Consider the following 25988-nt stretch of genomic DNA (forward strand, 5'->3'; position numbering starts at 1 on the left):
GGCCCCGCGTGGTCTAAAGCGCTCTCTGTTACGGATCACTGCCATCTCACCTCTGTCTGCATGGGTTCGAGTCTAGGATTTGGCCAATGTGGGTATGTGAGAAAGCCTGCCAGTAGCTTCTCGTGGATCTGTGGTTCTTCCCAAGGTTTTCCAGGTTCGTCCTCCACCATTAATACTGGCTGCCATGTATAGCCTATCGTGTGCTGAAAAATGGCGTTAAACCCCACAACAACAACAACAACTTACACTGCATGCCAATAAAACCCAAATATACAAATCTTTTTAACCTACTGAAGTTGATGCTACCATCTATGGCATAGAGATGTGCATTTCTGATATCGTAGATGACGTATATAACAAGCTACAAATGAATGGTGATAAATCGAGCTGTTCTGGTCACCTGACAGTGACTTTCTCATTTCTGTCCTTTACCTTAAGCAATTCGTATTGGCAACACCAACATTTAATTTAAAAACAAATATTATGAAACCTAGGTGTCACTCTTGACAGTTGTCTTTCATTATACCAATACGTCATCAGCACAGGCAAGGCTGCATATTTGTATCTGAGATGTATCTGCGCCATTTGCAACTTTTTTTTGGTAATTCTCTTCTGTGTCATTAATTTCAATATCTATTGCAGAAGCTTCAAACAGTCACTGCCCAGATCCTCCTTAGATTACCAAGAACGGAGCACTTCCCCCCCTGCTCTGCACCTTCTACCTGACCTCAACAATTTGTGCACCTCTTCTTGAAACTTGTGTTTTTCTTCAGACAGCCGTATTCTCATTATTCCCACTGTTCTCTGAAGAGTGTGCTTTTGCAGATCAGGGCACAGCTACCTGGAATGAATTGCCTCATGTACTTTGACATGATGATACCATGATCCCATTCAACCACATTTTAAATATGCAAATCTTTCAGGCTTAACAATGTTTCTTACCCAGTTATTTTCAGCCTGCTTTATTTGCAATTCCACTGCCATGTTGTAATCTTGTGTGTGTGTACGTTGTAATTCCAGTCATGTTTTTTTTTTGTAATCTTGTGTATATATGAGAATGGTGTGTGTGTGTCTATAAACACACACACACACACACATATATATATATAGTAAAGTGCTTAAAATTTAAGTGCTGTACAAAATCATCATCATCGTTATTATTATTATTATTTCCTAAATCCATAAAGAAATCTTCTTCATTTATGGATGAATCATTAAGAAGCTTAGATAATTAATTCTTTGACCTACTCATTCAACTTTTTTAACTTGGATGGCAAGGTCATGTGTTTTACAGCATTTCTTTAATCAACAGCTTGGCATGCAGGCCATTGGCTTGTTGTTTATCAGACTAAACTTCAGATAAATGGTTGTACAAGGAAGAAATCAACTATGTCTTTTTGAGAACGTGTACTATGCACTATCAATGCAAGATATTACATATTCAAAACAATTTTTGGTGAGCATTATGTCGTTTATTTTATATTGAGCCCAATTGATTCAGTTGATTAGTGACTATGGATGTAAAATTAACATTTATATTGTTCATTCATTTATTTCAGCATGGTGTTTAATTGAATCGTGGTTCATGAAGTGATTAGGTTTAAAAGGTAGATTTTCTAATATTTGTGGGGTTATAGGCTAATGGAGCTTTCGGGTGGCCATTAGAGCATCTGTCCCATAGACCTTTGTTTTATTACTTTGTATTAACATATTCTTGATAATTTCTAAAACTCTGGTAAAAAAAAATCAACTGGAATGTGCAGAAATGATGCAGACTTTCTGGAATTATTTTCAGCAGTATGAAGTAAACAATCTCTTTTTTAAAAAATTTGAGATATTTATTGAAATTGGGGCTTTGTCCCTGCCTCATCTCGTTGATGCACAGGTTTCCTGGCCTTGCTCCATTTGCATCAGTTGAGGATTTCATCCAGATTTTTCATCCTTGTAGCGACATTTTTCCCCTTCTGGATCTGAAACGTTTGCTGTAAATTTAAGTACCTTAAAGTTCTGTTTTTTCCTCTTGTCATTCATGAAGGATGTCTCATGATGTATCGTTGCTTCTGAATGAAAATGGTGCCAAGCTGACATCAGATATGGTCACCATGGAAACCATCTTGCAAATCATGTTATTGTTACTTCTCATGAATCATCTCAACATTTTCACCATGTCTGGACCAAATGCCCTGTCCAGCCACAATAGGCAAAGTTGGCAAAAATAGGGAGAAGTTGGTTGTAGAAAGTTCAAAATAGTCATTTTGGACTAATGTTTTTGCAGTCATTTTTAGACTGATGCTTTTGCATATTTTCATGACAGGGTATAATAGAGCATTATTCAGAGAATTATAAAAATGGAAACTTTTTTTATTTCGCTTTACCACAGCATGTGTATAACATTAAACGGTAACCATTAAAATAGGTTACAGTCAAAAATCTGTAACAACAGCGAAAATTCCCTTTTCATCACTTTATATGATAAATTATTGAATACATTTAATAATTTTATGATTAATGGATAAGGATGTGCCGAGTTAGTTGTAGTTTACAAAAATTGAGCACAGAATGAAAGACTACTTTATCTTATTTTTTGCCATACTCTTCGAAGGGAAATTTGATATCAAAGTCAACATTATACTTTGATGATTAATTTATGATATTGAAACAAATGGGGTGGGTGTAATGGCACAGTGATCTTTGCCTTTTGGGCTTGTTTGGGTGAAATGACAGACTCTATGTAGACTATTTGACATGATTCACCCTGGACACTTAAAGTATTCGGATTCTCCAACATTCATAAATTATCAAAATCCTCACAAGAGAGCAGACAGCTGCCCGTTTTTATAATGAAGGATATGTGTTCCTTAACATGATTAATAAATGTTTTTTTGTTTGAATACTTAACATTGCATACTGGTATTGTCAATTACACATTTGAATTGCTTATATTAACACATGGCCTGAGATTTGTCTGCCAAGGTATGCTTGGTCTAGCATGAAATCAGGTGACTGTTCTATTACTTTAGCCCTAATGAACCAAATTATGTGACATTCTGTGACATGCTTTTATTTATTGAAAATGGAATACAATTGAAAAAGTATTGAGTATTCTAGTTTGCTGACATTAGATTTCTTGGTAAATATGTCACAGAGCTTCAGATTCTTTAAAACATAGAACTTTAATTTGATGTGGAACTTACAGTTGTATATGATCGTAGGGCATCTTTAATCCAATAATGTGTATAGAAATTATTATAAAATTAATCATTAATTTATAGCATGTTAGAAAAGAAACCAAAATTTATTTTGTATTAAGGGGACTTGTTATTTTTTTAAAACTTTTTTCTTTTTTCTCCCCACAAGAACACAGCAACAGCAACTTGACTACCATTGCTATTTTAAAGGCAACATTTTTTTTAAAGTATAGGCCCTAATGGGTTGACACTTCTTGAACAGAGTAATTGGATTGGCTACAATAAAACCATAATTCTATACCCAAATTGCTGGAAATCTGAAATCCAGCAAATTATTGGTGGGAAAATTGGGAATTCATGACAGAAACTTAGAGTGTGTGTATGTGTGTGTGTGTAATTTTGATTTTTAACAAAGCTTTAACAAATTTTTCAGTTATGTCGCTACAATGTCTGCAGTAGGTATAGTGATGTCTAGTACTGGGACATCATGCTGCAGACATGTAGCATGATGTCCCACCCAGTCACATTGTTCTGACACCAGGCCTACCAGTCCTAACACTAACCGCTGAGTGCCTATTGAGGCAGCTGGGGTTCAAACCTGCGACCTCCAGCGTCCAAGGTGGATGCTCTAACCAGTAGACCACCAGAGCGGTTTGATAGAAACTGTGAAATCCTGCTGATATCAATGATGGTTAAAACATTTAGAAGGAAGAAATTGTGCAGAATTATAATGAGGCTTTTTGGCTTTCCATTGTTCAGAAGGAAGAATGTCCCCAAAATAGCCTCAAGCTAAAGTGGCCAGAAAGAAGGCCACTTTCTTGGTGACACTCCTGGTATATTATATTTGGTATATAATTTAACTGGACTTGATTCGACTGTATTTAGGATAGCTCTTTTGTTTGTTTGTTTTGGAGCCTCCAACAAATAACACTAAATACTTTTGTTCTTTCTTTCAGATCTTCTACCCAGAAACAACCGATATATATGATAAGAAGAACATGCCTAGAACGATTTATTGCCTTCATGCTTTAAGGTGAATCATTGAAAACGAGTCTTTTATAAATTTTGAATTCACTTTGTAAATGATTTTTAAAAAAAACTTGTGCGATACATTAAGTAGTTCTGTTTTCACATAATTCATCATACTCTGAACTTTATGCCAGTCTTAATTCATTTCTTATAACATTACCAAATCTACATATTCATTGCTTGTCTGGACCAGACAGGCAATTTAAAAGTAGTGTGCTTGTTTCATTTCTTTTCTCAAACAATTTAGCCCTGAGGAATCTTGTGCTTTATAGCACTCTAAGGGTTAAGTTAAAATGAATAAATAAGAATCTAATTAGAAAATAAAAGTTAAGGATATTTATTTGATCAAAATACCTCAGTCTGAACAAGCAGGCTCTGGCATTGAAGGACTTAAAATCCTAATACAGCATTATGAAACAGATAGTACATTTGGCATAGAAGTCAGCTAAAAACTTTGGTTAGCTTGTGTTAATAAAAAATCTTTAGGAATAGAGATATACAAGAGACAATGCCTATGAGCTGTGGAAATTTCTATATAACAAAAATAAAGAAACAGTTCCCTAATTTCTTAAAGCTTGCTAAGCCAGCTGTGCGTATGCATTTTCAGACAGCAGACTATCAGAAGCCACCACCACCCCACAACTCCTATTCAGAGATAGGGGGCTTCCTTTAGATACAATCCTTGTGGCTTCATTGTAAAAGGAAGAAAGAGTCACATTTCGAATTTATGGAAATTCATTTTGGCATATTAGTGTCTTGCCTTGCAGTAGGGCATCAGTCCCTTTGAGGGGCACTTGTTATCTGTTACAAACATTTGCTTACTGGCAGATCGTTTTTCACATACAGCTGTTACATATTTCGCATGAGCTGAATAATTTAATAGGCTGAATGATCACTCGGTCAGTTTTACATATTTAATATTCTCAACAGACTTGCCTTGCAATAAAGTACCAGTCCCATTGAGGGACTCTTTATTTGTTATAAGAACTTGCTTACAGAGAGATCTTGTTTACCATACAACTGTCACGTATTTTGCATTAGGTACATAATTGAATGGGTTGATTGATTGAATGATCAGTGATTCAGTCTTAAATTCTTAATATTCTAATAGTTCCGTAGTAACCAACATTGAAAAAACAGGAGATGAATACAACAAAATGTGTAATTACCTTTTATATGGGCTGCGTCAACTTTTCTTGAACAGAATCACATGTTTTTACCAAAAGTAACAGCTGCATGTTAAATACAGTTTTAAAAATGATTATTTTGCTGAATACAGTTTTAAATTAAATTAATGAGAAGTTTATTTGTGTCAAGTGAGACTGTAATCAATACTATATATTAAATATTTATGTTCAGTAAAGATGCACCATGATAAAATCTCCATATAATGTTTTGTACTGCACCAATCAGATATGACTTTTCTGTTGTTGACATTGTAAATTATTTTAATTGTTTGGGTACGGTGTGGTGTTTTAAGGTACATGAACACTATATATTTTTCGTTCTGATGCAATTTGATCAAAGTACCTTGCCCATAGTCATGCTACACTAGCTGGCCTGTGCTGATCCAGTGGCAAGTCCAGCATCCAGTCCTTTGAACGACAGCAGCTCCTGCGTCCATTATTCTCTTCTACGATATGTTGGAGAGTACATCAGACCTAGTTGGACTCTATGAGCCAACATAACACACATGAAAGAGAGGAATAGATGAAAGTTACTTCCTGTATTTCATAGATTTATGGTTTACCCAGTTTCAAACATAGACCCAGATCTTTCATATCATAATGTGCCAATGAACCAGAGTCGATGATGTTTATTCTTCCTATGATTTTGAAGAAAATAGTGTAGATGCTACAAAAATTGAAACATTCTCAGCTTTTTCTATGACTACCATCAAGCCCCAATCTGATTAAGCTCAGATCTCCACTGCTTCGGGTGAAAACCTGATGGTGACCACTTAGCGGTCAAGCCCATTATTGTTATTACATCATAATTATGTTACATTTGCTCAACACACCATCAGTTAGCAACATAAGCAGTAGTTAGGCACTAACTAAATGAGCTCTTCACTATTTGTTTTTGAAAATATACAGGAATAACATTAATAATTAAAGCGTGTAGGTCTTTCATTGTTTGCTAAAAACATTGTAGAATGTCTTTGGTGTTGCCTATTTTTCATGATGAGGCTCTATTCTTGTCATTTGTAACCAGATATTCATCTGCCATAAACCAATTTGGGAAGTACCACTATGATTAGGTGTTTCATTAAGATGATGTTATGTGGCTCGCATTGGAAAAAGATGATGTTCCGTTGAAGACCCTGATTTGTCGGCACATTATGTGATGGGAAATCTGGATCCATACTAATTGCTCAATACAGTACATTTTGTGATAACTGCTCTTGAATAGATGCCTAATGGGATATGAGATGGTAAATCTTGTACTAGCTAAGAGCTGCTAAGTTGATGGATCGCTAATATGAAATGATACAGTAATCTGATGGTAACTGGTGCACCTGTTGAAGTAAATTGATTGCTGATGGAATATGTAAACATGTTGACATGCAAATTTTCTAAAATAAAAAATTTGTTTACACTGTAGATGGAGAATTTGCTCCTACTGCATGAATCAGATCTGGAGTGAAGTTTGGATTAATCACTCTAAACCACCAGCACAACATTAAAAAAATACAGTGAATCTTAATTTCAAGGACAACTACATGTAAGGACAATGTCTATAAAGGACAGTTATATGTAAAGACACTGTCCATAAAAGAAAACTTATGTAAGGACACTAGCCATAAAGGACTATGAAATATAAGGACACTAGCCATAAAGGACTATGAAATATAAGGACACTATCAGTAAAGGACACATGTTATGACACTATCCATGAAGGACAACTATTTGTAAGGACACTATTAATTAAAGACACATATATTTTATGACACTATCCATCAAGAACATCTACCCATAAATACATTTATATGTGAGATTACTATCTATACAGGACATTTGTAGGAATTTTCAAAACCAACAAACCACTCAGTCTTAAAGTTTTCTTGTGGTCATTTTCTCGAATCTTGATGTATACCATGCCAAATCTACTAAAACCTAGGGCTTGGACTCAATGTGCAGGCCATGGTCAGCTTCTTGTTTCACCCAGAGTTGTTATATTTCTCATTGCAGTTTATATCTATTTAAATTGGGTGTTGCTCCCCAGATACAAGATTTGTATGGAAAAGTTAATTTCACAGGTGAGAGCTTGTTAATTACATTTGTGACATAACTGTTAAACATTTGTGGGAATTGATGTTGTTTATAAATTCTTCATCTGTTCAATATCTGAGAAAGACAGTTACATAAATTAAACAAAGTGAATTTTGTTGTTATCTACAAGACACATGTCAAGTTAAATATATTTTATTGTTATGTTTGTCCAAGATGCATTTTAAAAAAATCATTGGGGATATTATGGTACCCTATGTCAGTATATCCATCACTCGATCCATCCATCTTTGTGTCTGTAGTTGCTTCATTTAAATCAGGGGTCTCAAACTGGAACCACCCTGAGGACCTCAAGAGGGCATTTTCGATGGCCCAATGGCTGCACCACATTTGTTATCTCTCAAGACACCTTATGATGCCAATCATTTTGCGGGCCATAGGATACAACTTGGCATGCTGTGTTTGAGACCCCTGATTTAAACTGTTGGGTGGAAATTAATTGGTGACATCAACAAGGGAGGTATGAATTTTGGGCACATCCCCTGGGAGGGAGTCTGAAGTCAGATATACAAAAATTGCAATTAAGGTGACATTTTGTATGCCTGATTTATAAGTCAGAAAATACTATATTATATTTTCCATCTGTCTGTCTGTCTTTTTTTTTACTAATTTCATTAACTGCTCCGGTGGCCTAGTGGTTAGAGCATCCACCTCAGATGCGGGAGGTCGTTGGTTCGATCCTACCAAAGACTTACAAAAATGGGACTAACAGCTGCCTTGCTTGGCACTCAGCATTAAGAGGTTATTGTTAGGACTGGTCGACCTGGTGTCAGGATAATGTGACTGGGTGGGACATCATGCTACATGTCTGCGGCATGATGCCTCAGTGCTAGACATCACTATAAACTGTCATACTGCAGACATCGTAGCGATATGACTGAATTTTTTTTTTAAAGCTACGTTAAAAATCCAAACGACACACACACACACACTAATTTCATTTATGCACCAAGCTTAAATGTAGCTCCAATTTTAGTAGGAGGAATCAATATATATCACAAATTTTGGGTTACAACCCCTTAGTCACTTGAGGCACCAACCATGTAATACAAAAGCCGTATGCATACATCTAAAGCATCTCTCATGCATACATCTAAAGCATTTCTCATGCATACATCTAAAGCATCTCTCATACACACATCAACATCATCTCATGCATACATCAACAGCATTTCTCATGCATAAATCTAAAGCATCTCTCATGCATACATCAACAGCATTTGTCATGCATACATCTAAAGTATCTGCCATGCACAACATCAACAGTTGCTATTTAAACTTCTCCTACAGTGTTTCCATGCTACCAGGAAATCAGGAAAAGTTGGGAGAAAGTGTACGTTTGTTTCCAACTAGGATCACCAGAAATTTGTAATAGAGTCATTACAAAGTTTGTCCAATCGTTAGTGACTATGTCTGATCTGATTTTTATCTAATTAGTTAATAGGTTTATATTAAACCTGTTTACTGGTATGATTCTACTAATATATGGGCAACATTTCAAGTTATCTAATCTATTATTTCCTCAAAGATGCAGTATTCCATAGTTCTATTTATTTATTGTACTTTTCATTGGTCACTGAATTGCTTGAGAATGTTCAATAAAATTCAGGCATCTGTAGAATACGAGTGAGGTCAAGCCTAAGGGTATGTTGTGATAAACTCTAAACAAGTAAAATAAATCAATTGAATAATGGATCACATGGTCCAACAATCAAGATATCAGCCAAGACTCAGCCATTTCATGCAAACTTTGGTTTGTATAGAAGAGGGGGGAATTGTGTCAGTTGATTGAATGATCATCTCTAAAAATAGCTGCATGCATGCTTTTGTGATAAGGCTTGTGTTTATTTATGAGGTGATTTCACTTTTGCCGATGTTTTGCTACTCTTATGACTCTTTGAATGCATTTTGATAAAACTTGGCAAAGAGGCTTATATCATCACAGTCTAAGTAGAATATGATTATGAGTGAGACCATTGGATACTCATGATGTGATCTTGCCTCTGATTGGCTGAGTTTCTCAATATGCTGTAACTATATTTCTAACGTTTTGATAAAACTTGGTATGTGGTCTTGCATTGTCAGAATGTTGGATGAAATTGATTATGAGTATATATTTTAGGTTATTTTATATCAAAATTGGTTGAGCCTCTTGCCACTCTAGAGACCAAATTTCATTTGGAAACGGCTCCATCTTGGCAAACAAACTTGTTATCATCATTTTCTTAGTTTCCGTGATAATGAAATCTGTGCATATTAATGAGATGATCTTGCATCTGATTGGCTGAGCTTGTTACCTCTCAAGAGTTAGAGACTATATATTTGTCATCCAATTTTGATACCATTTAGTAAATAGGTGTGTCATCAAGACCTTGGAGGACTTCTGTTATGACTAATTAGGAAATAAAATCAGACCATAAAAAATTTTTACGTAAAATTTACATGATATGAAATTTTGGGAAATAGTTTACATTTGTTTGGTTCTCACAATATGATAACTGCCATATTCCCAGACATTGTTGGGAGGTTTCTGAGACTCAGAAATTGTGTTTTCAGGTCCCAAGGTGGGGGTGGGGGCAGTGCACATGACCAAAGAAAAAGCAATGTTATCCAATTGAGAATAAGCTTATTGAAAATTATGAGAAATTCAAATCTGAATTAAAAAGTTAAGTTACTGTTATTTTTTCAAAGGATTTAATACACTTACAAAGAAATAGTTGTTAGACAGCATTGTCAAATATCAAATCCAAACTCAATCACATGTGCAAACACTCATTATCACAATCACACTTATAGTTTTAAAAAAACATCCAGTTGCTGTCTTTAAAATCCATTGGATTTCAAAATATATACTTAATTTGATGCAGTCAGTAGATCCATAAGTTTTTTGTTGTTGAAGATAATGCAAGTGTCATTAGTGTTCATCACTGTACTGAGTAGAGACTAGATCAGGGGTGGGCAAACTACGGCCCACGGGCCGCATGCAGCCCGCCAAGGCCTTTCATGCGGCCAGCAAGGGTTTTCATGCGGCCTAGGAACAAGTCATCATTCGCACTGTCTCTGTTTATGTTACAGTTTATCAAATAAATGTGCTTCTTTTGAAGTTTAAGTTTAAATTTTCAAATATTAACAACTGAAAATTAATTAGATGTTATTTAGAAAAAACTTTTGTTTTTGCTATTTCAAATATTAATTATTTTACTTAATGAACTATGCGGCCCACGACAAGGTGTAAATTTGTGTATGCGTCACTTGCACTGGAAAGTTTGCGCACCTCTGGACTAGATGGTAGTGTTGTCCAAATGTCCCTGCTGTATTCTCTGAATGAATCCTGTTCAGAAATGATTCTTCAAGATGACTATAATGTTAGCATTGCCAGAATTGTGTCGGATGCAGTTTGACCACAAGATATTCTTGTCTCTATAGAAAAATGAATAGATACCAAATTTGTGACTGACCATTTCATTGGGGGATGAGGGAGAACGTGACATTTTCTAGAGAACGTGACATTTTCTAGTTTAATCATGTCTTTATGGTTAAAACAGCAGTAATAAAGCCTCTGTCCAATTCAGGTTTTAACACAATGAACACAAATCAACTTTGCAAACATAAGCATATGCTTATTATTGTCTTTCAATGAAACTGTTTGGTGGCTAAAATAATCATGAAAGACATGGGTCAATTAATGGTTAGGAAGATTAAGATAACAAATACTAATACTAATCTGAATGTGAATTCTTTCATTGTATGCTACATTCCAATGGTACTCCCATTTTGATGGACATCATAGACTTCAGAATGACTAATGTCAATATAATGTTTGCAGTATTCGCTGCTGTACTTCATAAATTAAAACCATGTTAACCTTGATTTTTTAAATTAATTTTTGGTGGGCTTTGCTTGCTTTTCTGATAGCTTATTTCATCCTGTTCAACAAGTGAAATTATCATGTTTTGCATTTTTGATATGAAGTAAAATTCTGACTTCAAAAATATGTTGCCGTTGATCACTGACTTGATTAAAGTTGGCTTCAGCATTCTCATTCAATGCAGTTATGTGTAATAACATCTCTTTGATGTACTTAACCTCGGTTGAATTGGGTTGTTTGATTTTTTTGGTACTCTACCTATGCAAATTAGTTAAATTTACTCTCCCACAGCAAAATTTGCCAAGACTCATCACCTTAGCTTTTGTCAGCCAATTAAGTAATTTCTGAAACGTGGTTCTTTATCTCTGACCACCTTACCTTTTAATTGCCTCCATATCAGCTATATGCCCCGAGGATTGGTTTAGCCGAGCTTTGAGCAGGGCTGTTTACTGTTCATACACAGATTACAGACATATATCATGGTGTCAGTAAATATAGTTTTTTTGTTGTTGTTGAGAAAACTTTGTGCTAGGATTCCTGAGAATCATGTTTTCGAAATATTACCATGGGTTGGGGGGAATTAGAGAGACCAAAATCATGTTTTTCATGTGACATGGTGTGTTATGGCACATATATTATATTACATAAGTCCGCTGAGTGAAGTGGTCAGAGGTTAGGTCATATAAATAAGTGAGTAATATGACCGTACTTTGGCCACTTTTTCTCTTAGGTCAGGGAGTTCATATGTTGCAAAAGCAAACACCATACTGAGAGCTAAGTTAATTGAAAAGTACCATAAAGAACAATGGAATTAAAACTGAATGTAATTTGGTTTACTAAATATTGGTTTTATACGATACTCTTGGATATGATAAGAATAAATTAAAAATAGGGCAGTTTTTGCATTAGACCTCATTTCAGGCTTTTAGTTGCCTCGCAAACAAGTGCTTTTTTGGCTGAAGACAGGCTTGGGGTCATTATATCCATGATTTGTTAATTTATTTTGATCATCAGTGTCTGTTTGTGCTTCCACCTGTTAGTTGGTTATCCTTGTCAACTTAGCTGTTCCAAAACCAACTGTACCAAAGATTGGTAGGTTTTGATAAGGGTCCTCGGGACCCATAAATGGACCTTTATCCCAATGAAGACTGTGTCAAACATCCAATCTTTGTCTCACTTAAGGCAAAACATTCATATCACTTTTCCAACGTTGTCCATGTCATTGTTTTAGCCACAGGGTTTCGATGCTACCAGAAAATTGGGAACAAACTTGGAGAAAGATTTAGAAATTAAATTTTATTCTTGAAAAATATTCAGTCATGCAAGTTCTGGTCTTTACAGGTCTGAATTATGTGGACAGAATTACAAAATGTAGAGTGCAGATGTTGGAGAACTTGTTGAACTATGTTAGGCACTTTTTGACTGGTTGATTCATTAGCATTCAGCCAATCTAAAGCGAGTTTTCAGTCACATTTCTGTGTTTGGAAGGAAGGTTATGTGGATGTTGAAGGGACCAAATGATGAGTGAATATTGACAGAATGTAATAATTTTGTACTCCGATTTAAGTGTCATAGTTTGATTTGCTTCAAAGGCAAAATTTTGCCAGTCCAAATACTTTTTTTATCAGTAATAGCCAATGGTCTGATGCTAATTTCCAGGACTAGTAGTAGTGAAAAAGTGGATATTTGCAATGAGTTTCATCTCTAGTAGAATTATTTCATAAGAGAACATGAGTTGTTCAAGCGAGAATTAACAAATATGTATGCAGCTGAGGATTTTCTGTCTTGCCATATATTCTAATTTAGTATGTCTTTGATGAAAATTCACTAACATAAAGTTTAAATCTGTCGTCTTGCAGAAGAAGAAATCAGTGCAATGAGAGCAGAATTAGAGAAGTATGGAATTCAGATGCCAGCCTTCAGTAAGATTGGTGGCATTTTAGCAAATGAGGTAAAAAGGAAAGATTTTTTTTAATTCAGTACGATTTTAAAGAATATATTTCTTTGTCTATTCTAGGACTGATAATTTTAGGGGAAATTCCAATGCCACCCCTCCATTTGAAAGGGGTGGTGGTCCTGAATGCAGGTTTCATTTAAGGAAGACATAAAATGGGCAATGTTTTCATATTAAGCTAATTTTTTTTACTTTAGTTTTTATAAATGAGTGAATCCTGCTCTCGCAAGTAATTGAATTGGCCCTGATTTGTACAGTTTGGTGGCTTTAGAAATTTGCATAGTCTGTTTAGAATTATACTTGAATATGACAGTATGATGTTGATTAACCTTTATAAAGATGCTGTGTTATGCGTATGTAATGTATATAATACATATAATTTTTCTTTGCAAAGAACACTTTTTAGAAAAAAGGAAGAGATTGCTTTATTGATCTTAACTATCTTGTGTGCCATCTTGTACATGTTGAAAATGAAGTCTTTATTAAGGCAAATACTATGGAAGAAATCCATCACCCCTAAAAAAATGACCCATTGCAACGAAAAAGAAAATTTGGCTGCTGATTTTTCTGGTTTATATTTAGATGTGGTTTGTTCATGTTGAAATTAATAGAAAGGGACTGACTATGTAAGCTATACTTAGCAGGTGACAAGTGTTTTCATATGAAATATTATCCTGCAGAAGTCCATAACAACTTAAATTTAATTAGGCTTAAAGTCTGTTATATATTTTTGCAAGGAATTGTTATATTTATTATGTAGCACACACCAAAACACAAACAGTGGTAACTTAGCTCTGTTGTCACATAATGCACCAGTAGATCAGGATCTGTGTTGTTTGTTCTACTGATTAGTCCTAATGAACTTCATAGACCCAGATTAGTTGTTGCGTTATGTTATTGCAGATCAAGGTCATTTGTTTGTTTTACTGATTAGTCCTAATGAACTTCATAGACCCAGATTAGTTGTTGCGTTATGTTATTGCAGATCAAGGTCATTTGTTTGTTTTACTGATTAGTGCTAAGAAGCTTCATAAATCTATTTCTGCTGGGTCATATGGAGCAGATCAAGGTCTGTGTTGTCTATTTTACTAATTACTTCTCACACACTTCATAGACCCAATTCTGCCAGCTCATTATATGAAGTAGATCGAGGTCTGTGTTCTTTGTTTTACTAATTACTTCTCACACACTTCATAGACCCAATTCTGCCAGCTCATTATATGAAGTAGATCGAGGTCTGTGTTGTTTGTTTTACTAATTACTTCTCACATACTTCATAGACCTAATTCTGCTGGCTCATTATGTGAAGTTGATCACGGTGTGTGTTGTTTGTTTTACTGATTACTTCTCACATACTTCATAGACCCAATTCTGCAGGCTCATTATAAGTAGATTGAGGTCTGTGTTGTTTGTTATACTTATTATTTGTCACAAACTTCATAGACCTAATTCTGCTTTTGCATAAGACAATGGCAGATCTGGGTCTATGTTTAATCTACTGATTAGTTCTGACAGACTTCATAGACCTAGATCTGCTGTCACTTAATACGATGACAGACCCAGGTCTGTTTTGTTTACAGTTGGATCCTATTTATACACAAGTATATCTGTTAAAAATACTCTGTGCATAACTGGTCCTAATTAAAGTAGCTAATTTGATATCTGTGCTGGAAATAGTAGCTAGTATGGTTATTCCATCAAACTACAGGAATGTCACCATTTCTCTGTCTCAAGTCAGATGTATTATGCAACAGCACTGTCGATCCATTAACAGATGCTTTTTTGGCCCACAACATTGAAATCGGAAGACCAACTTTCATAAAACTGCTCAAGTGTTTATTAGAACTATGCAGTATCATTATAACATGGACACACATTCTGCTGCAGGATCAAGGTCATGCCAAGGGAAAATAGAACTCTGCAGTTGGTATCTGTGCCTAGAGCATCATATTTGGACCCCTGAAGATATCTTATTGAAATTTGAGTCACATGCTGTGGCAATGTTTCCTGCCTGAATGTGAAGGTCATAGGAAGGGAGATTGTGACTGACTTATTTCATTGCCTGGAGTATAATGTTTTAACTACTTGTTATTTTTAAATTAAACTTCATCCATATATATATACACACACACACACAAACACACACATATATACACACACACACACACATATATATACACACACACACACACATACATACATAGTCATGTAGTATACCCTTGTCCCCATCCTCAAGGTCAAGGTCACAGCAGCACAAGATATAAATCTGTGACTTCTATCGATGTACTTTTAAACTATTGAAGATATTTGAATTAACTTTAGCCTGCTGTATATGTCACCTTTTGATGCCCTACAGATATTTTGCTAAAACTTGACCCAGATCACCACACCATAATATACAGTAGTCAAGTCGACAGCTTAAAAGATAAAGGTCATTAGTAGGCAGAAGGTCATGAGACAGGTGTGTCTTATGGTTTGAAGTACTCTTGTTTATATTTTGTGTACATAAACTTGTGTCTGCCTTCTAAAATGAAACCTGCATTTAAGGATACTTTTAGGATAAATACCTGTCCATTGAGAGTATGTGGACAAATCAAGAAATCCTAATTTATCAATATATTTGTTCTTTATTCATGTCTAACTTGGGCCAGATATACATAGTGACATTAAAGGCTTCAATACATATCACAAAATGAGATCTTTAAACTTTCTTTAATATATTTTTTATTGCTCACCATATTCTGTGATTACAAGAAATTCGGACAATGAGGCTCAACTCAAACTTCACATCAAAGACCAATCAGACATATCGATGAGGGAATGAGTTTGGTACATCTACTCAAATGTTAGAACATCCATTTGTTTCTTTCCTCCTCAGTTTGTAACTTTTCCATGTTTTTCTTTGTTTCTTGTCCTCCGTATCCATTTTCTTTCAATAACAGAAACCTATTCAAAAATAACATTTTACATTTTACTTGTGTGTTCAGCAAATGTAAATTTTTAGGTAATGAATAAAGGGAAGATGTGGAGGAGTTACAAATAGAGACAATGAAAGGGACAAAATTTATGTTACACTATTTGAGGTTCCCTTGCAGGTGCATGCAGCCTGTTAAGGTTATGTGAGATTTGACAGACAATATTTGAGCTACTTGCATTTTTATTTTATGGTCTAATGTCATAAAGATAATAGATGCTTATTATATTAGGTATAAGATATACAAGCATCTATCGGATTGGAATCGATCAAAACAGTTGACTGGTATTTAGAGTAGGCCTTCATTTTGAGGAAAGAATTAAATGTTTTAGTAAAGGTCTTGTGATTATTACGAAGATTACAAGATTCATATGCTTCTTTGAAAACCTTTAATGTGATGGATTTAAGGTTTTTTTAAATCAAGGACTTTAATTTCTTGAGAGTAGACATTTTTGTTTTAAAGCCCAGAAAATGATTTTTGCTGCCACTAAAATAATTTTTGACCCCGAATGTGATTGGTTCATTGATGATCTTGCTTCGTTGTTTTTTGGCCGATCTTTGATGTTTCAACTCATTTGGTTTGGGTTGCTGATCATTCAATAAGTTTCACCTTTACTGTCTATATTTGAGGTCCTGTAAATTTACTTTTGAGGCCAAGGAAAGTTCTGGAAAAAAAGTCTTTGAATTTCACTAGAGTGAAAATATCTGTACCCCTTATAACAAAGTCAGAATGGTAAGGAATACAAATTTCCTTCATAAAATAATCAAAGTTACACTTCTTGTGCACATTTCCTATTAAGTTTCTTGTCATTGGTAACACCCAAAAATCACTTGCCCTGTTAGACAAGCTCTTTCAGCTTTCACTTCCATGACCTTTGTTTTACTTGCCTTGGGCAATTGTAATAATTGTACCACCATTAATGTGGAACCCTGTAAGTCATTTAGATCAAGATTGACTATACCAGTTACTACTGTAGATAGGTGAATGTTTTTTTCTTAACTGCATATTTATGACAAAGGTGTGGTATTACCAGTTTACCATGGTATTTTTTCCAACTCTTGACAGACGGAAATTTATTTTAAAAACGTGTCAAGAGCCCTGATCAAGAATATTATAATTGTGATATACCACGGTACATATCATGCTATGTTCTGAAATGCCATGGTATATATTAATATAAAATTTGTATGGTACCCAGCTCTAACTTTTGATGACTATAAAAAAGAGAAGAGCATTTTTTGTGTAGCCAGACTTTGAAATAAATTGAAAATTTTCCATGGTATCTTTCAGCTTTCAGTAGATGATGCAGCATGTAAGTAATTAAATGTATTTATTTGGTTTCTTTGTTATATATATATTTCAAATACATTACACTAATGTAAAATCATGTAATAATTAAGACTGGCATTCTTATGAAATTAAGATTAATGTGTTTTATTGGTATTGATTTCAATAGAAACTGTTTTGAGGATTTTACATTTGAGGTAGTAATAATAATAATGCTTCATTTATAGAGGGTGACTCATTAGTCAAGGACTGTTCTCCCTTGAGGCACTCTTAATGATAGTATAACAATGTACATTATATGAAGATAGCAATAATTACTCTTTATTTTAACATGTTTTGTATTAAAATACTAAATTCCATTTTCTATTAGAAGCACATACATGCTCATGATATCTCTTCTTAAATACTCTAATATTTTGGTAGATTTTACATGTAGTGGAAACTTTTTCCACAAAACTGTACCAGAGTATTGGAAGCACTTTTTAAATTGCTCTGTTCTTGGTTTTGGTGCTAGAAGGTTTCCATGTGATATTGATCTCAACTGGTATTGTGTTGAAAAAGGCCTGAATAAGTCCAGAAGATACTCTGGTGCCGTTCCATGTAGACATTTATATAAAAGAACTGCCTTGTGAAAATTTATCCTGTCATATATTGTGAACCATTTGAATTCTGTAAATAATGCTTTTGAGGGATGATCAACAGATGCATCTAAAATTATGTGTGCTGCTCGTTTCTGAAGTTTATAAATCCTGTCACAGTTTCCCCATACATTTGAACAATAATCCGTTGTTGGAAGAATATATGATTTGTAGGATAGATTTTGAGTTTCCATAGGTAATATTTCTTGATTCTGCTGAATATGGTAATTTTTGATGACAGTGTTTTACAAAGCTTATCAATATGGTCATTCCATAATAAATTATTATCTACGCTCACACCTACAAGCTTTTCATGTTTGACATTTTCTAATGAATGATTATTTATTGCAAGAGATAGTAATAAAGATAATGCTTAAAGTGACATAATTGTTTGGGGCCCCGAGTGGCCGAGTGGTCTAAAGCGCTCTCCGTTACGGATCACTGCCATCTCACCTCTGTCTGCGTGAGTTCGAGTCTAGGATTCGGCTAATGTGGGTATGTGAGAAAGCTTGCCAGTAGCTTCTCGTGGGTCGGTGGTTCTTCCCGGGGTTTTCCTGGGTTCTTCCTCCACCATTAATGCTGGCCGCCATGTATAGCCTATCGTGTGCTGAAAAATGGCGTTAAACCCCACAACAACAACAACAACATAATTGTTTTCTATTATTTTAAAAGTTAGTGGGTTTTTTTAAAGACACTCTCAGCACTCTATTTGACTATATCGTGTTGAGGAAATGGAGAGTTATGTCTTCCCAAAGATGCACTGAACAGCTGATTTGGGCTGGCCTGGGTGGGGTACTGTAAAAGAAAGGCTTGGTATTCCAATTTGTTTCAGTGATGATCTCTCATCAGAAAAGGAATTGAAAAAAGCGAAGATATTGTGATGAGAAGAGAAATCAGTTAAATGTGGATAGTTTGCCAAAAAGCGTAGAATTTTCCAGAGATCTTAATACATGTCTTTGCATATAGCTACTCTTCATTTTTTGAAAACAAAGTCTGATTTGGCAGCAGAAGGGGATTCCAAAGTATACATATGATACAGATGTGAAACGTTTAGTTTGCAAAAAGCTTTAAAGTTGGATAGATATTTGAAGTGAAGTGTACAAATTGGATATAACTTTCAAGTGCAATGTACAAATTGGATATAACTTTCAAGTTCAGTGTACAAATTGGATATAGCTTTCAAGTTCAGTGTACAAGTTGGATATAACTTTCAAGTGCAATATACAAATTGGTTATAACTTTCAAGTGCAATGTACATATTGGATATAGCTTTCAAGTGCAATGTACAAATTGGATATAACTTTCAAGTGCAATGTGCAAATTGGTTATAGCTTTCAAGTGTAATGTGCAAATTGGATATAGCTTTCAAGTGCAATGTACAAATTGGATATAGCTTTCAAGTGCAATGTACAAATTAGATATAACTTTGAAGTTCAATGTACCAATAGGATATAGCTTTCAAACTAAGTTCAGTGTACAAATTGGATACAACTTTCAAGTTCAATGCACAAATTGGATATAGCTTTCAAGTGCAATGTACAAATTGGATACAACTTTCAAGTTCAATGTACAAATTGGATATAGCTTTCAAGTGCAATGTACAAATTGGATATAGCTTTCAAGTTCAATGTACAAATTGGATATAACTTTCAAGTGCAATGTACCAATAGGATATTGCTTTCAAACTAAGTTCAATGTACAAATTGGATATAACTTTCAAGTGCAATGTACAAATTGGCTATAGCTTTCAAGTGCAATGTACAAATTGGATATAACTGTCAAGTTCAATGCACAGATTGGATATAGCTTTCAAGTGCAATGTACAAATTGGATACAACTTTCAAGGTCAGTGTACAAATTGGATATAGCTTTCAAGTGCAATGTACAAATTGGATATAGCTTTCAAGTTCAATGTACAAATTGGATATAACTTTCAAGTGCAGTGTACCAATAGGATATTGCTTTTAAACTAAGTTCAGTATACAAATTGGATATAGCTTTCAAGTGCAATGTACATATTGGATATAACTTTTAAGTTCAGTGTACAAATTGGATACAACTTTCAAGTTCAATGTACAAATTGGATATAGGTTTCAAACTAAGTTCATTGCACAAATTGGATATAGCTTTCAAGTGCAATGTACATATTGGATATAACTTTTAAGTTCAGTGTACAAATTGGATACAACTTTCAAGTTCAATGCACAAATTGGATATAGGTTTCATGAGAAGAGTAACTGTGGTGCAACTTGAACAGTTTAAACACTGAGAGAAAATGAAGACAGTATCTTCTAAGCAAGACCTCTTGTTAAAATTTCATAAACTTCATTTAAAAGCTGTATCTCTTAGTCCAACAAAAAGGGATATTTTTACAACATTAATACAGCATTGGTCAAGGCTGTTAATTTCATTCATTATTGTGTCTCCATTTTACAAATTTAAAATTATTTGTGAAACAGAATAAAATTTTTATATCAAAGTAATATTTCTGTCATAATAAACCGTCTGCACTGATACTGCTTTATAGTATCACCTAGTGATCAGGGTAAGGGAGGTAACTTTTCCCAACAGATTATGGTAACTGCAAAGAAGTATGAGAGTATTGTTGTTGTCAATACCATGTATCTTCATATGAGCAAAATGTAATTCAGCAGAATTGTTTGAAAAATTAAAGTCACAAAGTGTGCTAGTCAGAACATATATGACAGTCTCATTATAATGTTGTCGATGGATAGTCCGATAAATCAAAAACTTTCAAATGAGTGGAAGTCCATTCAGATCGGGTTTTGGATCTAATGGAACAGTGGGACATAGTCATGAAATTCAAAATGATGACAGGAGGTAGGTTTGTGATGTTCTATGTATATAGTGCTGAAAAGACCCTTCAATCAACCATCTTTCAGTCTACCACAACTCTAAGAGCCATGAGAAATACTGGTGTCTGAAATGTTCACTGAAGTCTTACAGAAAAATGTGTTGGAACAATTGCATGATTTATTGAATGGGTGAGGTGAGACCCAAACCTCTGCCAGTATTGGTACTATTTTTTGAGGCTGATTTATCTGACTAGTCCATGTGGGGTCATTGAATATACCTTGTTATAGTGTAATTTATAACAAAATGGGATCCAAGGTCATACTTGCCTTACAGTATGAGCTGTGTTATAATGAAGGGCATTATAATGAGGGAATCCTGCTTGACACTTGATTTAATCAGTTGTTAAATAGATCCAACATGATTTAAATTTTCTGCATATTGTAGTATTAGGCTGAGTTAATATTTCAAAAGTTGTGTGTGTGTACATATATATATATATATATATATATATATATATATATATATATATATATATATATATATATATATATATATATATATATGTGTGTGTATATATATATATATATATATATATATATATATATATATATATATATATATATATATATATATATATATGTGTGTGTATATATATATATATATATATATATATATATATATATATATTCATAGCAACATTATTACAAGAATCTGTATTAATAGTGAAGAAATTTTGAAAATATTGTGTCAGAAAGTTACAGAATTGACTAAATTCATAAAAATTTGTTACATTAAAATGTTATAAACCACGATGTTTTTGGCATAATCATTATGCTTTTTGCGCCTAATTATGTCTTGCGCTTACCTCTATTATGGATTATGCATGTTTGCTACAAAAAAAATATTTAAAAAAATAAAGCACTAAAAAGTTATTTTAATTTTTATTTTCATCTCATTTCAACTCATATAAATTTGAGAATTTTCTTTAAATAAAAGAAGACTGCTGCGTAATAATAGCATACAAGTACATTTGTCCACCACAGACCTACCTGTGCTTTCCTTATTTTCTATTTATAGCTACTGTATATCAGACATGAATTTTCTCCATTTTAAAGCAGAATTCCACTTTTTGCCTGACTTGAATCAAAATTTTTTTATATAGTCCATTTTTTTATATCATCTACAATCTGGTTTTTAAAAAACAGTCTATCCGGTCCCATTCCGCAATGACCCTTGTAAATTATTTTTTCTGTATATTAGTTAGCACATGACTCTCATAAAGAGTATTCTGATTGGTCAAAAGTTTAAATTTCTCAAATGAATCTTCGTGTAAGGGAAACTGATGGCATTGGAAAGAAGAAGCATGGTTGCAAAACATGGCGTCCCGAGTTGTTGAGAGAGAGAGCATGACACAAAAGTTTAGAGAAAGGTTTAAAAAGTGCATGGAAATGGGAATGGCTGGAGCAAAAAAGTTGAAGGAAATTTAGTTGGTCAGTTTATATGAAAACTGATTGACAGAGGATTGGCATTTTGTGACCTTTTCAAGAAAGTTCTAAATTACGGTAATCGTGGTTGGAAGAGTTTGGAACAGCACCTATTAAAGCTGCACACGGAAAAATTTAAGTTCAGAAGGCATTTGGAAAAAGTGCAGTTAATTGCTATAAGAAGAAAGCTTTCTTGCATCAGAGAACAGATGTAGCCCTTGGTCAGAATATGTGCACTGCATGTCGCCAATACAAGCACCAGCTTAAAAGGAAAAAAGGCTGTCATTGAGAAGGAATAGAAACGATTGCACATTGAACCAAAAGAAGTCAGTAGTGACAGAAAGGAAGGCTTAAGAAATCTTTGCCAAAGCCATAAAGGAGATCGACTGACATATCAACAGGTTGTGTCCATTGGAGAAAAAGACAATTGAATGTATGGGATTATTTGTACATAGTTGATGTACAGTAGTCCCCCTCTTGAACAACCCCCCTGACCAGTGGCCACACACCCGTTTTTGTGTTCAAAAGTACCCCTCACGAAAAGCCGCCTAACGCGGCCAGCATATTAGTGTAATAATATAAAATTTACCCCTCACAAGTGGCCACATTTTATTTTAATACATATCCAGAACCAGTATTTTATTCATAACATGTGTTATGTAATCCGATTTCTGTTTCCTGATGTCAGGTTTTTGTTAATGAAAGAAGTGTTGACTAAAATACACATACCACTAAGGTTAATATTATATCATTTACGCCTCACAAGAAGCCACATTTATTCCATAAAGCTGAGAAAGACTCAAATTTTAATCCATATAAAAGGTTAAGTACATGTAATCTGATTAGCCTTACTGCTGTGTTATCATGAAATGTCCCGTTTAGTCACTCTGATAATTGTTAAGATTACAATTATTGAATAGTAGTAACAGCTGAGAAGTGGCAGTATCAATGTACAATACAAGTCAGCAGGAAAATGGTTTGATAGCCTTTATGGCTTCCCTTAGTAAGATGTTGGGCTTGTTCACTTTGATAATTAGTGACTATTATCACTGACAATAATTGTCAAGATTACAATTTCTAATGGCCGCGAGGTCATATCTGCATGGTGTTAATGGTACATATCGAAGCCATTTTGGCTTCTCTCACTTAGTGTAAAGAAATGTATAAAAAACAATAGGGTACCAGAATGCGACTAACGAATCACGTGACAAGATCACTTCCTTTAAAAACACATGGCAATTTATTTAACTGCATAAAATATTGTTTTATCAGTCTTTTAGTTGACAACATAACTTACTGCAGAAAGATCAACATGTCATCAAGGAAAAGAAAAATTCTCAGTTTAGAAGAGAAAGTGAAAGCATTTCAACTGACCGAGAGGTGGGGGGGTTCGAGGATCCTTGCAGAAAACTGTGATGTCGGAAAGACTCAGATAAACAATATTGTGAAAGATAAGGAAACAATTCTGCAGAAGTGGGAAGGTGGAATGGATGGAGAAAGGAAGATTGTTAGAGCCAGGAGTTGTTGTATTCTGATTTGAATGACAAATTTTATGAATGGTTTTGCACTGAGCGTGCTAAGAAAATTCCACTCACCGGTCGAATGATCCAAGAAAAGCAACAGTTTTATCAGTTGAAATGGGGATATAATAACATTACTGCAAGTAATGGATGGTTGCACAGATTTCAAGTCCAACACAATGTTAAGTGTTCTGTCCTTAGTGGAGAATCAGCTGATGTTAATAATGAAGTTGTCGAAGATTGGAACAAAAGACTAAACAGTATATGTAGGGGATATGACAGCAAGGATATTTTAAATTGTGATGAACTGGTTTGTTTTTTAGACTGTTACCAACAAAGTGACAGATGATGTGATCTGTAACATTATTATAAAGACAGTTTTAAAACTATATCATTGGTTATTCATAACATTCTTTTGAAAATGATGAAACAGTTTGTTCCACATTGATTTCACAAAATTCATGTGATTTTTAGATGAAAATATTAAATGTTTTAGAATTAAATGTACTTGTGACTTTCTTTATATGTATTTACTATTCGCATTTGTCCATCCCCCTCTAGAAAGGCCACTCTCATTATAAGGCCACTTCCCTGCTGCAATATGGGTGGCCATATAAGAGGGGGACTACTATATTTGGGTGTTTATTTTACATCTTTTGTTATGAAAAGAGAGAAGTATAATATATTTGTGGCAAAAATTGACATTATTGTGACTTAATTACGATGTGAACACCGACATGCACATGAAATAACTTCAGCATCAAAAGTATTGGAGAACATTAAAGTTGAACATTTTTGGTAAGTTTATTAGTTTTTCAAATGATTGGTTTATCTTATGATCATAAGTTGCCGTTTTTTATGAGCGTATAATGCGATTTTGGTCAAGGTTCTTCAGCCCCCCCGGACCCCTGGATCGGGGGCACTTTTTTGAATGGAAGACCAAAATCATGTCTGGTATATGACACATTTATAAGAAAACATGCTGGTTTCTTCTATTTGACTTAGTCATACATTGATATTGCATTTAGGTAGCAGACAAGTCTATACTTTTAAAGAAAATGGTGCCAGATGTTAAGCAAAACAAGCTTTATCACTGTGGCTCATGGAAGTTATATGACTGAATCTTTTTTAATCTTTAAAACATGTTAGATCAGAAAAAGGACAAATCAAGTGATTTACAAATTTAAAAAGAAGAATGAGAGAGTTGTTATACCTCACTCTGAATGAGAGAGTTGTTATACTTCACTCTGAATGAGAGTTCTTATACCTCACCCTGCATTAGAGAGTTGTTATACCTCTCTGAATGAGAGTTGTTATACCTCACTCTGAATGAGAGTTGTTATACCTCACTCTGAATGAGAGAGTTGTTATACTTCACTCTGAATGAGAGAGTTGTTATACTTCACTCTGAATGAGAGTTGTTATACCTCACTCTGAATGAGAGAGTTGTTATACTTCACTCTGAATGAGAGAGTTGTTATACCTCACTCTGAATGAGAGTTGTTATACTTCACTCTGAGGGACCTCGAGTGGTCTAAAGTGCTCTCCGCTACGGAACACTACCATCTCACCTCTGTCTGCGTGGGTTCGAGTCTAGGTTTCGGCTAATGTGGGTATGTGAGAAAGCTTGCCAGTAGCTTCTCGTGGGTTGGTGGTTCTTCCTGGGGTTTTCCTGGGTTCTTCCTCTGCCGTTAATACTGGCCGCCATGAGAGTTGTTGTTGTTGTGGGGTTTAACACCATTTTTCAGCACACAATAGGCTATGCATGGCGGCCAGTATTAATGGTGGGGGAAAACCCCGGAAAGAACCACCGACCCTCGAGAAGCCACTGGCAAGCTTTCTCACATACCCACATTGGCCCAATCCTAGACTCGAACCCACGCAGAGGTGAAATGGTAGTGATCCGTAACAGAGAGTGCTTTAGACCACTCAGCTCAG

The 25988-nt window shown here is 34.6% G+C and overlaps 1 protein-coding gene across 1 annotated transcript in view; it reads left to right on the forward strand.

Moving 5' to 3' along the window:
• Positions 1 to 25988, forward strand: part of LOC149801336 (ras GTPase-activating-like protein IQGAP1) — a 275437-nt gene that overhangs the window by 128940 nt on the left and 120509 nt on the right. The window contains exons 5-8 of the mRNA XM_089955390.1: positions 4145 to 4221; positions 7409 to 7476; positions 13235 to 13326; positions 17595 to 17616. Of these exons, the coding sequence (XP_089811516.1) occupies positions 4145 to 4221; positions 7409 to 7476; positions 13235 to 13326; positions 17595 to 17616 (259 nt within the window). The remainder of the gene's footprint in view (positions 1 to 4144; positions 4222 to 7408; positions 7477 to 13234; positions 13327 to 17594; positions 17617 to 25988) is intronic.

This window comes from Sinohyriopsis cumingii, chromosome 4 (assembly GCF_028554795.1).
Source record: "Sinohyriopsis cumingii isolate HCF-2022 chromosome 4, ASM2855479v2, whole genome shotgun sequence".
NCBI lineage: Eukaryota > Metazoa > Mollusca > Bivalvia > Unionida > Unionidae > Sinohyriopsis > Sinohyriopsis cumingii.